Below are 17,331 nucleotides of genomic sequence, written 5' to 3' on the forward strand. Positions count from 1 at the left end.
GAGTCAAAGTGACTTGAGCAGATTACATTAAATGACAACTTATTACTGTTTAGATGTTTTCCTTCCTTTACTGTATTGCCCTGTTTCCTCTAAGTAGCCGAAGCTAGACTGAGCGCTTCGCAAGGAATATGTATGTTTCAGGAAATGGACAAAAGTCTAAGAGAACTATTGAATGGCCTAAGAAATATCCAGAAGGATCAGAAGAGAGTGAGAGAGAATGAATCTAGCTAGAGCAATCTAGCCTTAGATGTTCACATTTTGTTTTTAAAGAAGTGAAAGTAAGTTTGGAAGCTTACTATAGTCTTTCTGTAGCTTAGCTCTCTTTTATTTCTTCCACATTTTGTCCAGTTAAATGGTAAAGGGTCAGAAACTATGCCTTAGTATCTATTTGTGTTTGTATCCTCTAAAGAGGATGCAAGCGAAATTTGCTTATAATTGGTGCCTAAAGACACTACGCTAGTCCAGTTATCAGACTGAGAGGTTATGTTAGAGTATGTGAGGTAATACATAACATCCTTGCAGAGAAGAAAACATTTTGGGCCACAGGTATATGAAATGCAAAAAAAAAGAATTACTAGTTATGCATGCCAAAAATGCAATTATTCGTGTTTTAACAATGTTCTGGAAAATAAAAAAGTCATCATATCTTATGCTATTTGGGAACAATCTAGCTTCTGAAATTAGGAATTTTGCATCTGCATGTACTATGTGGTTTAGAAAAAGACATAGGGACAATTTTTTTTCTTTCTTTTAGGACTATGGTTTGTCATTCGGGACAACTTCTAAGGTTGCTCTATTGCTCTCTAGCTTAGGAGTTCTGAATTCACTGTCTGCCTCACAGAGATGTCGTGAGAGTTGGCATTAGCAAGGAAAAGGAAATGGCAGTGTGATTCAGCAAAAGGTTCTTTCTCTTTCACCAGATTCAAAGACATAAATAACAAGTAGTTTTAGAGTCTCTCTAGTAAATAGCTTTCTACAGCTGTGATACTGATTAAGTTCCTTCAACCATCCACAAGCTTTGTGTCTCTAGAGTAACTGTCAAAGCATCCAATACAGCCATATCATAAAAAAGCTGCTACATTTCATGTATTCCCTGCAGCGTGTGACACAAAGGGAATTTATTTTATTATGTGTTTATTATGCAAAGAAAAAGCATTTGCTGTCCACAATACCTCTCTCTTCTTGGTTGAGACAATGAGCTCAAGGAAGGACTGATCTTCAGCCCAGGAGTCAATCTCTGTGAGATCGTAGAGCACAGTGGTCAAGGGGCCAAAGGACCAAAGATTGTACTTCCGTTTCTGCATGAGATACTGAAACATCTGAGGGGAAAGGAAGGGTGTTAAGGAGATCAGAAACTACCCATTAATATTCATTTTCATTGCAACACACTAACGTTGTCAAAAATCCTTCTTTACAAAATATTCCCTTGAACTTCTTGGTTGTTGTTGTTCTCACATCTTTCAGGACCTGCTTCTCTACTATAATGATAAACAGTTCTTTCACTTACAAAAATGACACTGGATGTTCTCAAAATGTATAATTTTAAAACATTCTTTTTAAGAAGCCTGGTCTTACCACTTTTAAACAAGATAATACACAAAACAGAGTAATCTTTTTCAGACATGCATTATCAAGAATACAGACAGGACCTATTATCCTGAAGGAGACCAATGATCCATGCAGTCTAGTATCTTGTTTCTGGCAGTAGACAAATAACAATAGTGCAATGGGGTCTTAATCATGTGTAATTATACTTTCCATCAGCTTAAGCATGAGATTTTATATCAAAAATAGAGTTCTTGTATATGTTATTTCTTTTCTGTGCATCATATTTAGGGTAATAACATCTAGATAGCAGAGATAACTTTTAAAAATGGGTAGATCTCTCTGTTAACACCTATATAACTGAAATGTTTCAAAAATTGGGTGAGAAGATATGTTCTTTAGGTTCTAGTTCCTCTCATTAGGATTAACTTATACCAGTTTTCTAGTCTTATATGAGACTTCTGGCACAAAAAGGAAGGACATCTACCCACTAACAGTGGGCAAAAACTCCCCTGATCTGGGTGAGATTGCTTCAAGTTCTCCATTTCTGAATACCTCTCCCTGGAGGCAAATGTGTCACACACAAACTCACCACAGTATTGCCCTCAACTCCAGCCAGTTTGAATGGAGTAAGTCCCTCATTGTTTGAAATCAATTCAAGTGATCCTGATCCCTGTTTGCTCCTGTCATAGGAAAGTATCAGGCTGTACATATGGCAGGCAAATGTCTTGTTAGGTTGTAGAACCAGGATGTGAAGAACAGTGTTACCTGTGGAAGAAGCAGTACAGGTAAAATATATGGAATAGCCCAACCCAGTAGTAGGAAAGTAATTACTGATTAACAATACTAATAAGGTGCTACTTGACTGATGCCATTAACAATGGCTTTCATTTTCCTCGCATGCCTCATCCAACAGCTGTTTGTAATGAGAGAAAAACATATGCTTGCACAGACGATAGAGTCTGATTTGAAGTGTCCAGCTTTGCTGTATGCATTTCACTGGGGCCCACAGCACATACCCAGATAATCCTGAGCTCTAATGTCAGCTCCGTTTTCAATGAGCAACCTTACAATCTCCTCATTTCCCACACAGGCAGCAAATGATAAAATGTGTTCTCCTGCGAAGAAAGGAACAGAGAGGAAACAACATTAATGACCTTGCAGGTATGGGAGGTTGGATCATTTAGTGGGAAAGCTATCCATACTACTTAGTCTGAGCTTAGGAAAAGAAGAGTTACTCCAGGTAAGCTGTAAATTTCCTGCCCCCCATCATAGTCCTACTCAGAAAGGAGGAAAATAATAAGCCCATAATACTAGAAAAGAGTATCCTTAGATATCCAGATATCTACACTAGAATAGAGTATCCTTATCAGGAGAGTATCTTAGTAATGAATGAAAAGTGAGCTGCAGTATAGAATTAATTATATTATGCTTTTGATACAATATATAATTTTTGTATGCACACAAATGTAAAAATGCATAAGATATATACATATTTATATTTAAACAGAGTGTACATACTTAGGTGGAGCAGTACTGTCTGCCAAAAGGTGTGTGACTAAGGACCTTGGAGACAGGAGCGTCTGCTCATTCATTATAGGTAGGGACCTAAACAATCCTCCCTCATGTTTCCTTCATCACTCTGCTGGTCCCCTCCCATAGCAGCAAGGAGAGAAAATACCAAAATAGAGGAGGTTCTGGGAGCTGCGCCTGAAGAATTGCCCAGTGGCCCGTGCCATGCAGACATTGGCCCCTCTCTTCAGCAAAGCCTTCACCAGACTGATGTTCTGGTTCACTGCTGCAATGTGGAGAGCTGTCTGCCCTGCAAGACACAAACAAAAACTTGCCTTCTGAGAAAGCAACTTCAGGCTGTCAGAGCAGAGATCAGTAGTCTGCAGTTCACATTTCACATATGGTAAATAGAAGTTTAGCATGACTAGGTCTATAGGGTACCTGGGAAATACGATTTTCCTTTCATATTATCCCTGTTTGAGCAGAGGGTGAGATTACAGATTTACAGATTCACAGAATCTCAGAATGGGTAAGGTTGGAAGGGACCCCTGGAGATCATCTTGTCTAACTTCCCTGCTCAAGCAGGGTCACCTAGAGCCTGTTAGACAGGGTTTCATCCAGGCGGGTTTTGAATATCTCCAGAGAAGGAGACTCCACAACCTCTCTGGGCAACCTGGTCCAGTGTACTCTCACTCTCACAGGAAAGAAATTCCTCCTCATATTCAGGCAGAACTTCCTGTGTTTCAGTCTATGCACCTTGCCTCTTGTCCTGATGCACGGGACAACTGAAAAGAGTTTGTCCCCATCCCCTTCACACCCTCCGTTCAGGTACTTATACACACTGATAAGATCCCCTCTCAGCCTTCTCTTCTCCAGGCTAAACAGTCTCAGCTCTCGCAGCCCTTCCTCATGGCAGAGATGCTTTAGTCCTCTGATCATCTTTGTAGCCTTACGCTGGACTCTGCAGTAGCTCAATGTCTTTCTTGCACTGGGGAGCCCAGAACTGGATGCAGTTCCAGAGGTCCCTTTCTACTTAAATCTTTTTGTGAATCTGTGAAAAAGGATTTTACAATCTGCCAGCAAAACAAACAGGATGCACTTTCTAGGTATCGTCTGGGAAAACAAGACATGCCATATTCCTCCAGGAAGTATACTGGAAGTTCATGTCCCTCAGAAATCACTTCACGCGATATGAAGAGCAGATCAAGACAAAGCTTCCAAAGCAGACCTGATCAAATTCTTCAAAAAAGGTATTGGAATTTTTAAAAAATGGTAATTATTATTTTAGTGGTTTCAGGAATCTGTCTAGTGTAATAGTCAGCCAGAACTATTATTTCAGATCTAGAGCTGATTCTAAACTTATAAACAGAAAAAGGAAATGTTCATATCTCTTCAGAAGAAAGAAGAAGAAAATGTAGACAAATTTGGTTTTAATCCCCAGTCTTTGTATATCAAAGAACCAGTTTTGCACTTCTGAGAGGAAATCAGGTAGGTAACCCCTTTGCTACAAAGGACTAGATGTGTCTACAGATTAAGCCAAAACACTGTAGATATCCTCGCAATCACACTGTAGCCAATAAACCCACCAGGGGTTAAGGTCTGTGAATTACTCATTTGTATGTTTTTGCATGTTGTGCATGCATTTGGTTTTAATATAATCTCATCTTTCCACAAAGGTTCAGGAGCCACTTGTATGTTGGTTTTACAATGTAGCAGCTTAGCAATATATTGAACCAGGAACAGTACCAGAACTGTTCCCTAAATGTGTAGACAGTACTTCTTCCCTCCCTCTGCAGAGAGCTCTGACCATCCTTCTACCCTGAGCTGTTACCTTCATAGAGCTCTGATGTCATCCTTTCATTGATGAGCTCTGGAGCTGCTTCCATCAAAGCCACTGCAGCCTCCACGTTATCATACAAGGCAGCCACATGAAGGGCTGTCTCCCCCACTGCACCTAGAGAAAGTAAGGGAAGCACGTGGGTCAACTAGACATTCTGCCATATGGTACAGAAGCAGATAGTGATTTGGAATTATGGAAGTGTTGGGTCCTTCCTTGAGTACTGGAGGGTACTGCCTCATTGTGTAACATGCTAACAACATAGCCTTGTCCTTTACCCCTTCAAAACCTGGAAGATGAGCAGAGACTTCAGGTGTTTGTGAAAAGGAGGATGCTTTTTGAGTGTCAGGAATTAAAATAAGCACACCCTGACCATCTTCTCCAGGAAATGGCCTTCCTCAGTCCCTCTAGAAAAGAGGCCTGGTCAAGCTGTAAATTAACCATATCATCCCTGATATTCACAACTCACTTAGGAATTGACAGTGTCTCTAAGATAGAAATTTCACTTTGTTGCAAAACGGAGATTATTGAACTTTCCTTCCATTTGTTCTAGAAGCCAATACCTTTCTCAGCTACTGATACACAGTTAAGTAATTTGATACTGCTGATGAGAATGTAATGGCACACACCCCCATGCTACTCAGACCTTTGCAGGTGCAGGAGGGTCTTGTCTTCCCCAAAAAACAATTCGTAACAAATAACCAAGTACCTCTTTGATAGATATCACATGTTCCATCAGTGAGAAGTTTTGTAATGGCTTGGAGGTTGTTCTCCTTGGCAGCCTGGAGCAGTGGGGATTCCCAGATCCTACCATAAAGAAATAGTGTTAAAGAATACAGTCAAACACATGGTAACTCTCTGCAAAACTAGAATGAACTTTGCTCAAACCAGTAAGAATCTTCAGAAATGATTTGTCCCTGAAAGGTAGGTAATACATACCTACTATCTGAGGTATTTTTGAATATCACCCCCCAAAGAAATAAAGGAATCAGAAAAAGCAGACAAACCCAATGCTAAAAAGCAGATATTTCACATGCTCTTGCCTTACTGACACATAACCATATGGTGGCAGCAGAAGGAAAAGAGAAAGGAATAACCAGTCCAAAATGATTCTGGCGTACATAGCCTGCAGTTTGAGGCACAGAAGATAACAAACAACCAGTCACTTGAGACTTCTGCCAGCAGACTAACTATCTCATGAGCAAAAAAAGACAGTAGGTTTTTATGAAACACACACACAAAAAAGGATTTCCATCTAAACTACCCACATAATGGATGGAAAAGAAAAAATATGAACAAGAATTCCCCCTGTATCTGAACATAGTTTCCTATGGTATAATTAAAAGAATGAGATCTGAAATGTAACTGCTCATCATATAAACTTATCTGAAACATTTACAAGCTTAGCTATAATATTGTTTTCTGTTGCTGAGAGATTTTAGAAAGTTGATGAGAACAGAAAATTATATCCATTCTGGGAAAGAATATGCCATCAAACAAGTCCCAGACCAATGGAACATTTATAGCTGAAGAATGCCCTTGAATACTCCACCAGGCTTTTGCTTACTTCAGTAGATTCTTCGGAGTCAAATAAGAATTTACAAGTACTTCACTACAGTAAGGTCATTTGATGCAAACAGTATCCTGGACAGTGCAAAGCTGATCACAGCAGTGGAAAATCAGCCCTTGTATTTTAGTGTGGTCCCTGCAATACTGAATGCCTCTTCTAAAGTCCCTGTTCGGACATGATAATATCCATAAGCTACTAGCCCTCAATTCTTGGTGTAAAAATAGCAAAACTTCAATCTTATAATTGAAAAGCATATATCCCAATCCAAAATGATTTTAAAAGTCTAAATTTTTAGGATTTTTTTTCCTAGATGCCTAATTCATCAGTGTTGAAATGCTTTGGGCAGGGCTCCTTTCACCCAGCAGTGTTTCTCTAAAAGTTAGGTATTCAATCTCAGCTGATCACCTGTGCACCAGGTACAGTCAGTGTATAGAGATGGATAGGATAGGTCTTTCTTGGAGGTGCTAGAAGGCTCTGTCTATGATGAAGAGACACATAAGAAGTTAGGCACAACGAACTTCATCAAGTGATTCTACATGAACTGAAGTCTGATTCTTCACACATCTGATCAGGCTGCCTCAGGGTTTTCCACTGCCTTGGGAAGCTGAACAATCTGAGGCTTCAGCCATACTTGCCATACATGCTGAGTAACAGCTTTTATTTGCACTGTCTTTTACATTCTACCACTTGTTACCAGCTGTGCTATTTCCCCACACTAGCTGGGTAGCAGGCTGAGATGAGCTGGTGGCCCCAGATTCTATAGTAGTATCTAACTAGTAAACAAAGTACAAAAAAAATGTGAAACAGGTAAAAGGGGAATCATTGAAAATAGTCCAGCATAGTTTATCTGAAAGCTGAGGTGCTTAAGGAGTTATTGAAGCTCTTTTCAAGAGATACACAGGACTACAATAACTGGCTTTCTTCCCCAGGTCTCATGGATCCTGTTACAGTCGTTAACCTGGACCAGGCTTATGCTTTTAAAATATAAAGAAGAAGTTGCCCCTGCAGGTGTTGAGGAAAACTCTGCTAACCTCCCATCTAGCATTTCATCCTGTCTTGTGACCCCAGAATACGGGGATAAGAAAAAGGAAGCTTTCTAACCTTGAGATTCCTGTAGAAAGAGATCAAGGATAGTAAATATGAGTACGACCTTTAACCTTTCTATGTGGGTTTTGTTTTTTTCTGTGGAGTGTGGAGGAATTAACCTTGTGGCAGAGATGAACTACAGAGCTGCTCCAGTTTGGGGAATAAAAGGATCCAGTTTTCCAGGATAACTAAGAAAACCTGGAAACCAAACAGACACTGTTTCCTGGATAATGAATGAGAGAGGCATTTGCAGAGAAAAAAAATAAATCGCTGTGGAGAACCTGACCAACTAATCTCATCTTTTCCCACAAATGAGCCAACCTATTATACAAAACACATAAATAAGATATTATTTAAAGATTTCTTTTTTGTTACCTCCTGAATGGAATAGAAAATTTCTTTTCAATCTGATTGTTAGTGTGCTGGTTACCTGCCATACCTGCTTGATCAGCACCCAAACAAGTTTTGCTAATGTTCAAAATTGGGGCACCAAAAAATCATGAAAGATTGAACAAAAACTACTATTATTTTTATTGTCTTACAATATTTTCAGAGGTATCTTTTCATTCTTAAAAAAATGTTTTGGAGTGGATTTTTTATACAAATAAAAACTTCTAAGTAGCCCAAGTTCAAGAGCTAAAGCTTTAAGCGGGGGGGGGGGGGGGGGGGGGAAGAGCACCAAAAGAAACAGGTTATGTCTCCTGATCTTTCAGAATGAAATAGCAAGAGAATCCTCACTCCAAATGGGGTAAGTTCAGCTGTAGGCCTGTGCTTGGAGGCAAATTTCATACTTTTATATCACCTCTACTTTCTTACAGCATAGATTTTTAATTATTCCTAAATTCCTAGTACTGCTCACATCAAGTCAAAATGTGTGAAATGGAGTAAGACTAAGGAAAACTGTAGAGCAACAACAATGCTGCTACGAACAAGGAGAACTTCAGCCTTGTTTTCCTTACCTATTTGGAAAAGGACACTCAGTACTTTTACCATAGCTGAACAACTACTGGGCTGGACGTCAGTCTCACTCCGCCCCCACTCCAGCCCCCAAAATAAAACATATTTTAGTCCAAATTATAAACTTGGAGATACATTCAATGTTTGTTCTTTATGCTGTCATAGATTTCTTCCTTGTATTATGGTATTATTTATTTGCAAGATTGTAGGGATACAGCTTTCTGGGGCAAGTACTATAAAAACAATAGGTGTTTCGCATTAATTAATAAAGTTGATGTTAGAACCCATTTTCTATTAATAAAGCTCTATTATAAGCCACAGGATAAATTGAGAAAGAGAGAAAAATAGAGACAGAGAAAAGGAGAGAGAGAATGAATGACTCATGGCCATCAGAATTTGTGCCTAACAGGTATAGGATGATTCAACATTAAAATACAAAACTGTCAAAAAATTCTGAGTCTTATAGAAATATATATTTCTTGCCTTAAATTTACTAATAATACTTTACTAACAATACTAATAATACTTTATAAACCTGAAGCAAAGAAGTTTCTCTGATATCCAATTATCTTTGGATTTAATCCACTGAAACGTGTCAAAGCTCTGGACAGCCTTATAGGATAGGGATATTGACATGCTTGAGAGAATTTGGGAGGTAAAGCAAAACAAAGAGATATCAGAAGTACACAAATTAATAGGAATCAGTTGACTAAATGTAAGCTAAGGGGCACAGGCATATAATATTATATAATAAAAGCATAATTGAAGGGAATATTTATGATTTCATAAAAGGAACCTTTCTACCACCAAGAATGTCCCATTTCCAAATCACTAGAAGCTAGACTAGAAAAGTACTAAAGAACAGAATATAGCTATAGATATTCAGAATATAAAGAAGTGTCCTAATCAAATCAGGGAGCCATGCTGATATTTTTGTAAGTCTCCTTCAAACTTTTGGCCTTCCTGCCATGGGCAGTATTTTTTTCTTTATCTTATCAATATGTTATTTGCTCTAATTGCTAATTACAAGGTGATTTGATGAGAACATTACTACTAGGATCAGACAGATAGGAAGAAAATAAAGAGGCATTTGGAGCAAAACTTGTAAGATTCAATATAAGTAAAGCAAGTTTGTCACTTCAGCCATTATTTTGGCTGAGGAAGATTGTGTTTCTGGAAAATGTAACTTGCAGAGGCGGGAAGTGGGAAGGAGATGGGGGTTGAATAGTATAAACAATACCACAATTACTATGTTGATGCTTTACTGGGTATGCCTTTATCCCACAGATTACCTCAGCAAGGAGGAAGGATTGGGCATGAGACAATGTGGGAGGGCACAAGCACAATACCTTTCTCCCCAAATTCTCCAAAGCCTTTGTAAACAACTAATTAAATCATAAGCCTGTTAAGAGACAGACACTTAGTAACTGTTATACTCAGCTTTCAGAAACTCAGGCAAAAATTTTCAAACCTGTCTACTCATTCTCTCTTCAAACTTGTCTACTCTACCTTTCAACTGGGCTCACAGAATTAGAGGTGCCAGGACAAATAGCAAGCTAGTAAATAACCCAGAATTGTTAATAAATGTCACAGCACACTGCTTCCAACGCCTCAGAAATCCATGACTTACACATTTATACCATGTTTTTACCGTCTCTTAATTTTATGGCCCCTAACTGGGAACATATTTTACTGTCATTTAAAATATATCATTATAATTATCAACCAACTTTTAACACATTATTTCAAAGTGGTGAATATACAAATGTTAAGTAGTGGATGAACTACCTTCACAAATGCCCCCCCCCCCAAAAAAAAAAAAAATCCGAATTACGTCACCTGAATTTGAATCTTCACACTAGATTACAATTGGAAATTTTTAATAGCTCTGGATATTTAACCAATTTTCTTCCTGACTCATCAAAACCCAGTATGAATTCTACATGTTACAACTCTAGTTTCTGGGTGTCAAAGTAGCCACAAAACAAAAACTATAAATTTAAACTCTTAACAGAGCTTCCTACACTAGATGGTTAGTTTCCATAAATTACCATTACAGTCACTGGATGGAGAGGGAACATTTCAGAGAATGATTCAGCACAGGGACCTACTTAGGCACTTTGAGAAAACAATTCAGCACAGCTAATCTAAGATGCTATTCTATGTCACTTCCTGCATCAACTATGTAATCAAGGGACAATAAACTCCTAATCTATCGACCTAAGTTATATGTGTAACACTAGACCAAACTAATGTTACACTAGTTACAATGTAACACTGATGTCTCCTTATAGGATCAGTTTAGAGTAAACATAGTTACATAGACAAATAGTAGTTCTGATGGGCAACAATAACCATGCCAGTATCCAACTGGAACTGCAGCTAAGTTCTTCCTACTGAGTTAAGCTATGTAGCTGTCTTGAGGCACTCAGTGATTCTGGATCCTGTATTACTGTCATTCAGTTTACTTAATAGATGACTCAATGATAGGCTCAGGAAGCTGTGATTTGTTTTTCACTATAGGTGAGGACAAAGTCAGTAACACCTGAAAATCCATTGTGAAACAAAGAGGAGATAGAATGTAGGTCAGATTCTGACCAAGGGAGTCATGTGAAATAACTTTAGAGAAGATTAAGGATTTCATAAGTGCTTTCTGCTGGTGATATGTATGTTTCTGCATTTAAAGCTTCTTAGGCACTACTAACTCTGTAAGACTCAGTTATAAAGGTAGGAATTTTAATTTATAAGGTTATCTTTTTAATGAAGGAATATGTGAACTATTTTGATACCAAAAAATATGAAGCCTTTTTTTTCCCTTCTATTGCTTGAGGCATTCCCAAACTTGATTATTCTTATTGCTGGATATAGTTTTAATTTGGCATCTGCTGGCTTCATTCCCTATCTTCATGGTGATATCCATTATAGAAGGCTTAAGGCAATTCTTTTAAACTGGTCTATGAATTCTGCAGCAGCATTTTATTTTAGTGTTTTTTTTCTTTCCCTGTTGTTGTACTCAGAATATCTATCCTTCAGCACTTCATCATGAGATCACCAAAAAAGATTCATTTCTCCCTTCTTTGTGCCATCATGTTTATGTTTGCAAGTCTTCAGGAGAGCAAGGGAATGCTCAGAGAAAGCTAATCAGCCAGAAGGAAGAGCAATGCCAAATAACGAGTTATAAATGAAGAGTGCAAAGTGAAAAAGAGACAGATTACGATAACAGAGACTCAGAAAAGTAAAACAGGGGCAATGTCATCAAATTTCTTCAACACTGACAGCAAGAATCAATAGTTTAACTGGAAACTCTTCTGTTTATTTGTGGAAGCTGACAGCAAACAGATCTTCTCCTATGGTAATGAGCTTTATTGTTTCTTTCTGCCAGGAAAAAGACCCATGCTATAATGCTGCTGTTTGTAGGATACTAAAAACACTCAAATTGTAGCAGCCATGTGACAGTTCTGTAGTCTTAATTTACATCATTAATCAGTGCTCACCTGTCTTAAGTGTCTCTGAGGGGCCTATCAATGTGCATATATGAACATCAAATGCAGCAATAAGCAGAAAATAGAATTATTTTGGATAGTCAGGTTGGTAATTGCAGATGTTACTGGACAAGCAACTGAGATTGAGGTTTTATCCCCTTTGATGTTTAAACCATCCACCACACTGAGTAGCAGAAAACTTCCTCATTCATCTTCAATACAGCATTCTCCTGGCAATGATACTCTTTTAAAATTTGCATCCAACAGCACCACAAGAATAATCTCATGCTACAATTGGATCAACAATTTATTTCTTCCACACTGGTTATTTATTTATTAACTGAGCTATTCATAAAATTAAATTGTTCTCTAAAACATAATCTCCTTCTAAGACAAAAAATCCAGCCTTTGTCAATAGGGATCTTCAGGCAGATTCATACTAGTTTATTTTCTTCACCCTGCATCTATTTGATTTTCTCTAATATTTTTGTTTGATTTTTGCAGAGAATAAATTCCATGTTTAATTCTTCATAAGGAAACCTATAGCCAAGTTTAAGAAAGCAAATGGTTTGCTAGGCCTATGGCCTATGTTATATCTTAGGCACTGGGGTCAAAGGGGTTTATGTGTGTGTGTGTGTGTGCGCGCACGCACGCACGTGTGTGTGTTTGTTGTGGGGGAAATGTGAGCTCCAGATGAGCATCACATCTGTGAAATTAAGGTGATTGGTTTTCCATTATTAGGCTCCTCAAAACTTCTTACAGTGAGGGCCTAATAGCACAAGAAAAGAAGACTAAAAATGCTATCAGTGATACCTTTGACTTTGTCTTACATGCAGCAGCAGTTTCCAACAGGCTGTTCTTTGTGCCTTGACTGCTCAGAAGCATTGTCAATGAAACATTACAAATGATGGATTGCAACTGGGAGCTGACATCTTTGTGCCCCTGTCATCTTTGAGAGCAAAGGAACCAATTAATATTGACAAGCATTGTGGATTTTAAGACAGGACAGTTGTACATCATTTTTTTTTCTGAAATCTCGGTAAGGTTGTTCAGACAAGTGAAAAGCAAACCTCAGGTGACATCTCTTACTTACTACCAACTTGAGATAAACTGATCTAGAAGCTCAAAGGCTCACTGTGTCCCTGTAAAACTCTTAACCAGCTCAGTGCAATAGCATTAGGCTGAGTTACTTTTTGTTTGCACCATGTTTGTTTTTTTGGTAAGCAAAGCATTCCAAGTACAAGAAAGACTAATCTGTCTGTTGGATTGAAGAGCCACATAAAACCCCAAGAGAATAAGAACAGCGATGTTGAAGAAGGATACAAAGTTTTTATTGACATGTTTGGAATGAGCTTCACAGCTCTCTGTAAGGTATGCAAATTGCCCCAACCATCTCTAATGGACTGTTTCTGATGGAACAGATTTCTATATTTCTATAATTAATATATGTAAAAGGGCTTTGATATTCATGTTGAAATGTACTACACAAGTTAAATTATTGTTATTGAAATAATTAATTCTCACAGCATCCCAGGAAGTCAGGTGATACCACTACTCCCTAAGCAATAGCTATGAGAGAGGGGATACACATAAGATAGATGACTTATAAAAATTACAGAGGCAGGCAATTACAGAAAGTAGAATACAGCCTAACTGTCCTGGTTCCATGTACTCACTTGTTCTAATTTATATATCAATTATTTCTGATGAACGTTGCAATTCTTATACAGTAGAGTTTCCAACATTACATGCTGTGGAGATTCTGTGGAGAATCTGTGGAGATTCTGCTCACTTAGAGAGTCTTACACAGAAAAACAGGTAAAAAAAAATAAAAATGGTTTCCATCATTTTTGACAGCTCTAGTAGGCTGTGACAGGCATGTAATTCCTCTTCTTATCAGGCCTTAATTTTCATAACTATTTTTTGACAGCTATTTATCTCTGTTCTCCATGATCCTGAACTATGCTGTTTTTTTAAGTTCTTAAGTTCTAGGCTACGCAGCTCCCAGAGTCTAATTCCAAAGATAACTTTGGGAAGTTCATGAGATCACTATCGTCAAGACTCTGCACTGAGCTACAAGCTGGTTAAGAGGAATACTCCAGCACAGCACAGTAAGGAAAGACGAACTCAAAATCTTCTCTGATCTTAGTAGGAAATTATGTTACATCTACTGAATTTTGATATCCCTTTAGGAAATGCTATACAATGTAGGATCACTGTGGACAGCTCTGAGCCAAAACGTCAATAAGATTACTACACATGGAGCAAGAACAAACAGCAACACCAGTGAAGGTGAGAATTATCAAAAAAGTTAACTTCCAAGTTTTATCATCATCAGTTGTAGATCAGGAAAAAACACGGTTCTCCTAGTGCAGAATCATAACACAATAAATTATTAAGCCAGAGCACAGTAGATAAATAGTACCACATTTTCCACTGGCTTTTTGCACAGTAATAGTGAAAATTAATTGCTGCTTATTCTTGTATGTATTCCTTGTTAACATTAAGAAGAATTCAACACTAAGAAGAATGCAAGCTAAGGCCACAACACTGCAATTCCAGAAAACAAAATGGCATGATGAAGTAAAAGTGGCTTACAGCAGCTTTTCCACAAAAAGCAAAAGTTTTCTAAGGACAGTTTCATACACAAGCCACCACAGAAGGTTTTCCTGATGTTTTTCATCACTGTCTGTACCTAGTTAACAATATGAGAGTCATAAAACTGCTTCCAGTCCTTTGTAAAAAGTTTCTTTTCTTTTACCTCAAATTCTGAAAATCCCTCAGACAAAAAACATGGCTGCACAAGAAAAAATATGCATATGGAAAGGAAAGAACAGAATAACAAGATGGAATAATACACTTGTCCCTCTTTAGGAAAGAGCTTCTACATATTGATAACGTCTAATATGACTGAGCAGCAGAAGGCTATTTTATGTTACTTGAAAGTAGTGGGAAACACATAGACCTAAAATGGGATCGAACAAATCTGTCTCCATGCCGCTCTGATTTAATTTAAAAATACGCAGGAAATCATATGCAGTATATGTGTTTTTTAAGCTGAGTTTATAAAGAAACACAGAGATGTCAGATGAGAACCACTCATTACACTGTAATGATCTATGAGAAATGTATGAAGTCATTATATGTTTGACAGTTTTTTTGTTTTTCTCCAGCAGCAGTAATAAGCAAGATGTTCACCCTAAAGCACATGACATATGAGGTAAGGTTGAGGGAGCTGGGTTCAGTCAGCTGAAGAGGAGGTTGAGGAGCAATTAAATAGCAGCCTACAACTAGGTGAAGGGGACTGATAAAGAAGAAGGGGCCAAACCCTTCTTGGTAGTAGAAGATGATAAAACAAAGAGCAAGAGCAGAAAATTGTGACTTGGGAGCTTCAGGCTGGACATTAGGAAAAAAAATTCTTTGCGAAGATGTTACTGCAGCACTGGAAAACAAGCTCAGAGAAGTGGTGGAATCTGTTCTGGGAGGCTTTCAAGAGTCAGCCAAACAAAGCCAAAACAACCAGATCTAACATTGGTAATAGCACTGCTTCTGATAGGAAGTTGGACTAGAGATCTCCAAAGGTCCCTTTCAACCCACACCTCTATTACTTAAAAATATAAAAATATTATTGTTGAAACTATAAACATATTAATATCTTCAGACTTTACATTGCATATGTTCACTTGGACATCTACAGGATCTACTGAGAGCTTATTTTTCAGTTACCCATGTTTTTTCATCAATGTTCCAAAAGATCTGGTTTGTCATGCCCACATTTAAACATTTCAGAGCTTCATGGAGACACATTTGTTGTCCCCTCTCCTTCCATTTTTAACCTATATATGTCCAACTATTTTGAAGTAAAATAAAACAGGCTTCTGCTATTTGGTCAGCAATTAAATGATGCTACTATGTGGAAGTTCTTTCCCTAAAACCAGATAAGTCCATTTGTCCCTCTTAAAGTGTTATCGTACTTATTTCTGTACACACACACACACACACACACACACATCACAAATATATCTCTGTTGTTTCATGTGGCCACATTTTTGTCCCCAGAGATGCTCAGAGTTTGGAGGGAAAGAAAGGAAAGATTTTTACAAGGGAATGGAAGCAATTTCATGACTTGAGAACTGCATTTAATGTGCATGCAGAAATTACAAGGAACAACGAAAACTAGAGATACAGCTCCATTTCCTGAACAATCCTGCATCCCTGTATGTGGAAGGGGCAACCTTGCACAGCAGCAACAGCCTTGATCCAGTATTTACATGTGAAGACACAGGCAATCCTCTTGATAAGGTTAGGTCCAAGAGGATTCCCTACATGCTTTGAAGATACTGGCATCTAGGTCAAGGAGTGAGAAACAGCAGCTCAGCCTAGGAACTGAATGACCACCAAAATGTGGAATAGCACTGAGCTCACTGGGTCCCAGAGTAAGGGCAAGCTTCAGAGAGGTAGAAAGCAGAATCCCCCTAGCAAGCCATTATTTCAAACATAGCTCAATGCAGCATAAATAACCAATACACGCTCTTAATGATGAAATCTCCTTAATTTGTGAGCTTTAAAAATGAAAGCAGGAAAGACAGAGCACATATTTTGAATTTGTGATGGAAATGCTGCACTGAGGATGATTCAGTTGAGATCTAGTAAACCCAGTTGTGAAAGAAAATGACTGGAACTCCAGAAACATTCCAACTTGAAAAAAGAAATCCTATAGAAAAAAGTACACCCAAGCTGTTTAAAGCTTATCTGTTGGCAGGAAAGGCTAATGGAAAAGAGGAAGAAGCAGCAGGAAGAAAGGGAAAGACAAGAAAGCTGAAGTGCACGGTACCTTTTCTGCTGGAGAAGGTAGATTTCATCCAGATGTTTATCCCAGGATTTTTTGCCTTGCAACATCTGGCTCAGTCCATTCCAGATCCGGAAATAGAAGGACTTGCTATCCCCAAATAAAGGCACCCCCATTGCACGTCCCTTTTTCTATCTTGCCCAGCTGCCTGATATCCAGCAGTCCTCACTGATAAAAATCAGGAAAGGCTTACTACAAGGCAGTGCTGCTCTTCACTTACAGGAGACTGTCCTTCAGATGCATCAGCTGATCAAAGTACATGTGAGAACACAAAATAAAATCACTTCTGCCTTGCAGACCATACCTCTAACCTCATCAACAGATACTTCGTTTCCAAAATAGCCCAACCCAAAGGTGTGCCTGATTTAGAAATACCTCACCAGGAGCCTTCCCTTTACAAAGACCCTATACAGCACTGAGGATGTCAGCACAGAACTGATGTCTTAGGCTTCTAGTATTTCTGTTCTGTTTCTAAAGTCTAGAATTTAAAAGT

At 38.3% G+C, this 17,331-nt stretch overlaps 1 protein-coding gene across 1 annotated transcript in view; it reads right to left on the minus strand.

Moving 5' to 3' along the window:
- Positions 1 to 16,954, minus strand: part of LOC134138033 (transient receptor potential cation channel subfamily V member 6-like) — a 32,333-nt gene extending 15,379 nt beyond the window's left edge. The window contains exons 1-7 of the mRNA XM_062571227.1: positions 16,824 to 16,954; positions 5,604 to 5,701; positions 4,889 to 5,011; positions 3,227 to 3,367; positions 2,565 to 2,663; positions 2,138 to 2,313; positions 1,173 to 1,319 (exon numbers count right to left, since the gene is read on the minus strand). Of these exons, the coding sequence (XP_062427211.1) occupies positions 1,173 to 1,319; positions 2,138 to 2,313; positions 2,565 to 2,663; positions 3,227 to 3,367; positions 4,889 to 5,011; positions 5,604 to 5,701; positions 16,824 to 16,954 (915 nt within the window). The remainder of the gene's footprint in view (positions 1 to 1,172; positions 1,320 to 2,137; positions 2,314 to 2,564; positions 2,664 to 3,226; positions 3,368 to 4,888; positions 5,012 to 5,603; positions 5,702 to 16,823) is intronic.
- Between the last annotated feature and the right edge of the window lie 377 nt (positions 16,955 to 17,331).

This window comes from Rhea pennata, chromosome 1 (assembly GCF_028389875.1).
Source record: "Rhea pennata isolate bPtePen1 chromosome 1, bPtePen1.pri, whole genome shotgun sequence".
In the NCBI taxonomy this organism is placed as follows: Eukaryota; Metazoa; Chordata; class Aves; order Rheiformes; family Rheidae; genus Rhea; species Rhea pennata.